The following is an 8,304-nucleotide window of genomic DNA, read 5'->3' on the forward strand; positions in this document are numbered from 1 at the left end:
AGTAGTTGTTTACAAAAATGCCCTCTAATTTCTCTAGCTTTAAGGGACTTTAAGCACAATTTATCTTTAACCATACTAATACATGCATTAATAGCCTTGGTATTACTAATGTCATGGTTTTTTATGCATTACTTATACATAGGATAATACCAAGTATGATATATAACTAATACAAGTATTATTTCACAGGTTGAAAGAATATACCAAACAAGGTATTAATAATGCACAGAGCTAATTCTTGCATTATTTTTTCTAATACCTCCTATCAATCGACCCCTAAGATAATATCTATGCGTTTTTGGAGGTGTGCACAATAAATTCGGTATATTGCAACAATCGAGGGACCTAAGTAGATATTTTCCATTTTCAAAGGAGCCAAAAGAAACAGCAATAAGCAATAGCGTCCTTGAAAAATAAATAAAGAAAATAAAAGGAAGAGTGCAGCATACTAAACTGTACCACAACACACCTGATCGGCTCAAATATAGCCGTTACCCAAACGAAATCCAGAAGAATCTCATTCAAAAGAAAAATGACCGTTAAACCCTAGAGCTTTTTCTCATTCTTTCTCGGAACTTCATCACAAGAACAGAGGGAGAGAAAAAATAGGATGGTGAACGAAGATTCAATCAAGAGTCCCCTTAACACAAAAAGCAACCCTACTAAACAACCTGAAGAACCCAAAAATGGAGAAAGAGTTGATTCTTTGTTCAGCCCAAATTTCAGATCAGTGGCTGCTATGGCTGGTTGGGACGAAGAAGCTCTTCTTATTGCCAGTCTTGTTGTTGAAGACACTCCCGATCGCCTTCCTAAACAAAAGAAACGTTCCGATTTGCTGCATTTCAAGACTCCCCCAACAAATTCCAGAAGGTACTTTGCACTATTTATATGTCTTAGACATATCTTTAAATTTTTAAAATAAATTTATATATGTATATAGTGCATAGTATTGGCTGATTTGAATAAAGTAAACATGGTCAGTGAGAATTTACATAGCCGACCTCCTGGGGCGGAACCAGCGTAATCAATCCCCTTCGCCAAAAAATTACACTATATACACAAGACCAAAATTATCTTTTATTATATGCGGCAGATGTTGAATGCCCTTGATTTGTCCATGTATTTACTTTTTTATATTTTGAATCCCATTGATAAAAATTCTGGCTCCGCCACTGCTCGACCACAACTTGTTTGGAACTGAGGCAATGTTGTTGTAATTTATATGTATATAGTCCGAGCCTAAATAGTGCAATCACTGCTCATATGTCGGATCCAGATTTGGATCAAACCTTGTCTGATTATATTATTAGTCACTTTTCTTTGATGGGGTATTGGGAAATGTTAAAAATTTGTGATATTTTTCAGGAAAAGAAGGGTTCAGAAGAGGAGCCCTGAGTCCATACCTGTGACTGTTCTTGATCTGGATGAAGAGGATGACACTGCAAAACAAGGTAAATTATGAGTCCCTGATTGAATTAGAGTTATAACTATTGGATAGTTTCCTGATGTTGGTGTTCTCTGTAGAAAGCGAGAAAAAGGAGGCAGAATCAAAATCCATTGAGAATTTAGACAAGAAACGAGCTGAGGCATCAGAAGAACAGATATGTTCTGCTTCATCTTCTGATAAGAACATAGAATCAAAATCTATTCAGAAAGCAGAGAAGAAAGGAGCTGCAGGATTGCAAGAACAAGGATGTTCTGTTTCAGCCTCTTCTTCATCGGCATTTCCATGCATTGATCGACTTCGTGAAGAGCTTTCTTGCGCTGTAAGAGTCAATCCGTTGTTGAACCTTGATGCGTCTTTTCATTCATCGATAGAGGGGTGTTTTTTTTATTGCATTTTTATTTCATTTTAGAAATAATTTCCTTGAATTTTTGCAGATTTGTTTGGAGATATGTTTTGAACCTAGTACCACTCCTTGTGGTCACAGGTAGAATCTAAATGACATTCTCATCAAGTTACATTCATTCATGAATTAATTGACTGACTATCTTGTTAATTTTATGTCTCTAGTTTTTGCAAGAAGTGTCTGAGATCTGCTGCTGATAAATGTGGAAAGAAATGTCCCAAGTGCAGGCAGCTTATAAGGTACAACTTAGGATGATATTTTATTTAAATGTAATGAGAGAAGCTTAAAAAGGATTTCAGTTGGTGTTTCAATTGTTTCAAGTATGATATATTCCTGTTAAACTTGATATTTGCAGCAATGGAAGATCTTGCACTGTAAACACAGTACTTTGGAATACAATTCAACTTCTGTTTCCTAAAGAAATAGAAGCAAGAAAAGCAGCTGGAGCTTTGAATAGTAGAGAAGCTCGACGCAAAAGTCCAGTAAGAGCTGCTACGGCTCATTCTAACATCTCTAGCAGCAGAATATCAAGAGTGTTCGCGCTTAACAGTCCAGAATCTGGTCCTAGTAGTCAAGAAAGAAGGAATTCTCGCTCCATGAGAAGACAAAGTGTCCGAGCTGCTGTAATGCCAAGCAGAAACAGAGACATTAATTCGAGGAGGGAGTTACCAAGCCAAGACGAGGATGCTGCATTGGCACTGAGAATGCAGAGAGAGGAGTTCATGGAATCCTTTAGGACTAGGAGTTCTGCTGATGAGCAGTACAGGAGCTCGCTCGCTTTAGCCAGAGCAAATTTGAGGGCCATGGCGTCAAGAGCCATTAACATTCGTGTTAGAGGAGGCCGTGGAACATAAATTTTGTATAATATTTTCCTTTGCACTTGGAACACCTGAAGTAAGCCATTGTTAGTTGTAATTTTTTATCAAGTTCTGATAGTTGAATTTTAGAATTTAACACCTCGTTTGCTCCTATTGATGCTTTTTTGTAAGGATGAGGTTAGTTTTAGCCTTCCTTTGTATCCAAAGACTGTTAAAACTCCATACAATGCTTCTATAAAAAGACTTAAGTCAGATAACAGTAGAAAGTACTATTGCAGTCTAAGCAAGTTTATATCAAAAGTGGGGTGAATCCTGTGACTGTGGGTTGTAATCTAATGGAATGTTTTGAAAAACATCTCTGTTGCAAGCTTCTTTGTCAGGCCTTGTTTCTTGACATTTTAAAAAGACTAATCTTTATAACAAGCTTATTGACAATATAGTGTTTGTTTGTAGAGGTGGATGTAGCTCACAAGCTACTGACTTTAATATGTGGCTTAGATTTATATATGTAAAAGACTATCAAAATCTCAATAAATATTACATTTTGAACCCGTAATTTTTAATCTGCAACGGGTTCAGTGCTAAAAACATATAGATGAACCCATAAATTTAAAATTCTAGATCCGTCTCTGTTTATTTGTGTCTGTGTGTTTTGTATTGTTTTGTTATTCCTTCTCCTTTTTAGATTATGATCATACGGATGATAGCTGTTGTCTACGCCATCATCTTGTTGATGAAGTCAAAGGATCGGCAATTAACCGTTACGTTGATGGTGGCCCAAAGAACCATATATTCTACAACTGTTATTAGCAGAGACATGACAGGAATAAGATAATACTATTATAATCTGGGACATGAAGAATTCTTGTAGCTGAGTAATGTTTTGTTTTTTGGTGTCTCCAGAGAGGAATATGAGAGAATGCTGAATGAATGTATAGAAATGCATATAATATGAGGATATATGTCATCTCATGTTACAGAACACATTCTATTGTTGCTCAATTATTGGCTTCATATCAGAATCACAAAGAAATGCACGTCATACGATGCTAAAAATGAGTTTGACTTTCACCAGATACAAGTACAGGTACATAGAACATTCGACTTTCATTTTCAAATTATCTTTTGGTTGTGACGTAAATTCATGTACAAAAAGAATATGTCGACTATTTCATGTACAAATAATACAAAAAGAAATTATCACCCCCTGTATTCACTAAGTCGAAAACTTCAGATCATGTCAGTGATTTTTGCCAGGGTAAATTACCAGTGTTTGGGTCTGTGAACATCTCTGCTACTCGATTTCTTAGGCCAGTGTCAATAACTTCACAGAATCGACTAGACCAATCCAGTGGTTCAACAGCTCGTGTCCCTAAACCTGGGGCACGATCTTTCGACTCAATATTTCTGTGTTGTTGCCAATCAGACACATAAGTAGCTACCCTCCTGTAGAATTTCTCCTTGAACACATCCCACACTTGGTACTTGTAATGGTTAATCACCATCACATTTCTGTCCATATTAGCATACCTAAACCCAGACTTCAAATGAAAATGATGAACTACATTGATTAGTGTTGAATTCAATGCTTCTGGTTTCACTATACTCTTGTGTCTCTCTGGTGCAATCATCCTGCAATTGTAACCCATCGTCACCCCTTGTGTCGGGACATGTTTGAGACCTGACGGTCCAAAATTATGGCATGAGACCCTCAACTCAGCAACATTACTATTAGAATTCTGGGATTGATTTCTCAATATGTCAAGTAATGACAGACCAGTAGGCAAGTGGAAGAACTCGTCCACGTCCATAAAACCAACCCACTCACATACATCCCTTGCTCGTAACGCACAATGAGCAAAACCAGCCTCTTGAGTCTTGATCCAAGGCCAAACATGTCTGGTCACGTTTATATTCTGATCCACTGATAATACCTTAACAACATCTTCAATGTCATCCAAGCTGTTATTATCGTAAATGAACCAACGTTGTACTCCGATTTTGCTATGGTACATGATCCATTCTTGCAAGAAACTGGCCTGGTTCCTTAACATTGTGCACACACACATTTGATGCTGTTTTTGACCTGGCAAGTTGAGCTGAAGACGGCGTTTAGGACTCGCTATGGACTGTAAAGGTTCCTTACCAACCATTCTAACAGAAACCTTAATAGGCTGATCCATGTTACTATCAATAAACCTCTGTGGATTATTCAAAATGCTCAATGGAGTTTCACATCTAACAATTTCTTGAGCAATGGATATGACATCTGAGTGTAACAATAACTTGGGCTTCTTAACATCCCAACCATAAACACACTTGAATTTTGACGGGTCGGATTGTTTTCCGCCCCGGAGATTAAAGCCTTTGACAAAAACTATAGTTGTGTTATCGTGATCAATCATGGCCTCATAGGCCAAAGAATGCCACCGGCGTGTGGGCCCGATTGGGAAAGTATGACCAGTAGGCTTGACGGAAAGTGACGTCAGCATGCCACGTGGCTTAATCAGAGGACAGCGGATTATTTGTTGGCTCAAAAATTCATCATTTTCAACTGAGTGTGGAGATTGAGAAGAATTATTAGGAGTAAGGTAGAGACAGTCGATGTCATGTTTGGTAAATAAGGGAGTTAAAGGAGGGTATTTTAGGAAAACAAGCGTCTCATCTGGGAATTCAACGGTTTCTATAATTGAAAATTCCGGTGAAACACCGGAGATCGCTGTCTTCGCCGCCAGCCGCCATGGATAGAACCCTGTAGTTCGAAAATGGAAAGGTACTAATTATCTAACTTTGATACTATAATCAAATTACCATATTTAGAAAGGTTAATCAATCATCATATTTCAAAACTATTAACCGCTACTATCATAAGAACTAGGTCAAAAAACATACAATTAACAAATAATCAAAATATAGAAACTGAATTTAGGAAAAGAATAGGCAACAAAATACAGGGGCAGATGCAGCATAAACTCAATGGTTACGTGGAATATCACTTAAATTGCAACCAATATTATGTTCTGAAACTATAATTAAGTGCAACTGGTACAGTGACCAAAACATAAAGTTGAACTCGTCAAGTTTAAATTTCGAGAAAAAACTAGGAAAAAGAGCAGTTATTTGAGAATGAAATTAACATAACAGTAGTTTAAAGCACTTGAATTAAATGAGAATTAGCAGTAATACCTCGAAAAAGAAGACGAACAGAGGAAAAAGTGAATCCAGCGAAGCAGACAAGAAGAAGAATACACCAGAACAAAAATCTCCTAGGAATTTGAATGGCTGCCAAAACTGTACGTTTCTTACGATGTTTCATATTAAAGACAAGAATCTGAGGCAAACTCACTATTTTAATGATTCAAAATACTCTGTTTTTGAACAGAGATGACGATGATCTTATGATCATCAGCTTCTTCTTCTTTTTCTGGGAATTTTTGTTTTCTGTGTAGATTCTCTGGCAGCATAATAATAAGTAGCAGACTTTATACTTGGTCAAAAATGTCAAATTTGTTAATTTTCTTTTGCCAAATAAGAAACAAGTTAGTATAAGGTCTCCCACTTTCTTCCAACTTCTTTCTTTTTTTGCTTTATTTTATTTCAACATTGAAAATTCAAATTGCCACGCTAGTTGTTTCTTTCACTGTCTTGTATCAAATTCCATTTTCGTGGGATTTTTTGTGTAATAAAAAATATTGATAATTGAGACACATAATTCTTCATAGACTATTCTTTAATAAAACTTCTCTTTTTCTGTTCAGTTTTTATGCTTTACTATAAGCCTCCCCCGGAAGAGAATGTTAAAGACTTACCAAATGCCGTCAAAGGATATGGTGCAGCGGATGGGGCTGCTCCTCCCTTAATCAGAGGTATCGGATTTGAGCCCTGAGTATGAAAAAGTCTTTGGTAGGGAATATCCCCGAATGGGCCTTACTATCGATATATAATCAGGTTTCAATACGAGTATTGCACGCCGAGTGAAAAACCAAAAAAGAAAAAGAAAAAAAGACTTACCAAATTATAGAGAAGAAAAGAACATGGGATAACGTTGAACGAAAAAGAAAAATGGTCAAATTTACTCCTTCACTAGTCAAAATTGAACAATTTTGTTCTCCTTCATATTTTGGGTCTAATCTTACAGTTTTTTTGGATGGTTTACATGTTATATTGTATTGTATTGTTACTTTAAATATAATATTTATTTTAATTTTTACTTAAATTTTATTGTATCGTATCGTCAAATTCGTCGTTAAAGGTGTCACTTTATACAATGACTGATTTGGCGTGGTCGCATCGCTACCTTATTTTTTCCTCTCATTTTATTGTAATATTACAAGTTTATTCTTCATTTATTGATATATGACATCAAAAAACGACGAAATACAATACAATCTATCCAAACATTATTTATATTAAAACGATATATAACAACCATCCAAATTCAGTATTAGAAAAGTTTCATTTTTTTGCTTTTGACCACTAACGAGCCCCAACTTGAACGGTAAACAAAAGTAGAGGATATACCCAATTTTTTTTTCTCCAAATATTTTGACATGTGAAATTTATATATTATGCTTTTTTTTTGTTGCTAATATATATATGATGCTGGTACTGCATTAATAGTAGAGATATATACGAACCAATTTACTAGCAGTAAGACACAAGTGAACTCAAAGTATAACAAAATGTAAAATTGAACAATTTTTAATGTAGTGATAATTTTCGACCTTTTTTCTAAAATAATTTTTTTTTTTTTAAAAAAAAATATCTAAGAAAGGAACGGCATCAACTACCACTCCAGTTTCTTTCTTTCATTGTCTTAGATCAAATTCCATTTCCATGGGCTCTTTTGTCAATTAAAAAGTATATACAAGTGCGACACATAATTCCTCATTGACCATTCTTTCGTGGTTGAAAAATAACATAATCAAAACCAATAAATTAATATGACGAAAATGACAGGCTTGCTTATTGGACTAGTTTAGCTAGTGGATATTCCAAAATTCTAACCAGCAATAAAAAAACAATAAAGTGGATACCTTAATAAGCTTTATTTATAAAAAAAAAAAAGGATTACAGGGTGCTTTGGCAGAATTTATTTTAATTTCAATTGTATCTTTTGTTTAGAGTAACATAGACTTTCTTTTTCTTTTTTGATTTGAAGCTTGACTTTTTCAAAGCCTGTTTGGTTTGGATTCTAATTCTATTTCTAGTTTCTTAGTTAAGAGATTACAACAACAACAACAACAACAATCCAGTATAATCCTACTTAGTGGGGTCTGGGGAGGGTAGTGTATACGCAGACCTTACCCCTACCCTGAGGTAGAAAGGCTGTTTCCAAATAGACCCCCCGACATCCTTCCCTCCAAGAACTTCCCACCTTGCTCTTGGGGAGACTCGAACTCACAACTTCTTGGTTGGAAGTGAAAGTTGCTTATCATCAGAGCAACCCCTCTTGGTTAGTTAAGAGATTATTAGATTATTAATCGGTATCCTCAATGTTGTACTTTGGTTATTTGGTTAACAGGTCTTTTTCTAAACGTTGATTATGATTATAAAACTGATTTGATCAACTAACTAATAAGGTGGGCAAAAAGAAAATATAAACCAGATACGCCCTATTGATAAGGACTTAGAAA

General features: G+C 35.6%; 2 protein-coding genes across 2 annotated transcripts; one reads left to right on the forward strand and one right to left on the reverse strand.

Moving 5' to 3' along the window:
- The first annotated feature begins 526 nt into the window (after nt 1-526).
- On the forward strand, nt 527-2,804 carry LOC104215165 (putative E3 ubiquitin-protein ligase RING1a). Its single transcript, XM_009764913.2, has 6 exons — nt 527-870; nt 1,366-1,451; nt 1,525-1,766; nt 1,882-1,931; nt 2,015-2,089; nt 2,206-2,804. The coding sequence occupies exons 1-6, from the start codon at nt 611-613 to the stop codon at nt 2,702-2,704; spliced, it is 1,212 nt and encodes a 403-aa protein (XP_009763215.1). The 5' UTR covers nt 527-610; the 3' UTR covers nt 2,705-2,804.
- Nucleotides 2,805-3,653: 849 nt separating this feature from the next.
- LOC104215164 (glycosyltransferase family 92 protein RCOM_0530710) lies at nt 3,654-6,171 on the reverse strand. The gene is made up of 2 exons (XM_009764912.2): nt 5,855-6,171; nt 3,654-5,420 (listed from the first exon to the last, which is right to left on the reverse strand). Exons 1-2 carry the CDS (start codon nt 5,982-5,984, stop codon nt 3,904-3,906), a joined length of 1,647 nt encoding a protein of 548 aa, XP_009763214.1. The 5' UTR covers nt 5,985-6,171; the 3' UTR covers nt 3,654-3,903.
- Nucleotides 6,172-8,304: the final 2,133 nt, after the last annotated feature.

This window comes from Nicotiana sylvestris, chromosome 2, assembly GCF_000393655.2.
Source record: "Nicotiana sylvestris chromosome 2, ASM39365v2, whole genome shotgun sequence".
In the NCBI taxonomy this organism is placed as follows: Eukaryota; Viridiplantae; Streptophyta; class Magnoliopsida; order Solanales; family Solanaceae; genus Nicotiana; species Nicotiana sylvestris.

Excerpts from the sequence above, each read along its gene's own strand:
- LOC104215164 (XM_009764912.2), bottom strand. The coding sequence starts at position 5,984 with ATGAAACATCGTAAGAAACGTACAGTTTTGGCAGCCATTCAAATTCCT. Across the intron at positions 5,421-5,854 it reads TGTTCGTCTTCTTTTTCGAG|GGTTCTATCCATGGCGGCTG; the intron begins GTATTACTGCTA and ends TTCGAACTACAG.
- LOC104215165 (XM_009764913.2), top strand. The coding sequence starts at position 611 with ATGGTGAACGAAGATTCAATCAAGAGTCCCCTTAACACAAAAAGCAAC. Across the intron at positions 1,452-1,524 it reads GGATGACACTGCAAAACAAG|AAAGCGAGAAAAAGGAGGCA; the intron begins GTAAATTATGAG and ends TGTTCTCTGTAG. Across the intron at positions 2,090-2,205 it reads AAGTGCAGGCAGCTTATAAG|CAATGGAAGATCTTGCACTG; the intron begins GTACAACTTAGG and ends TGATATTTGCAG.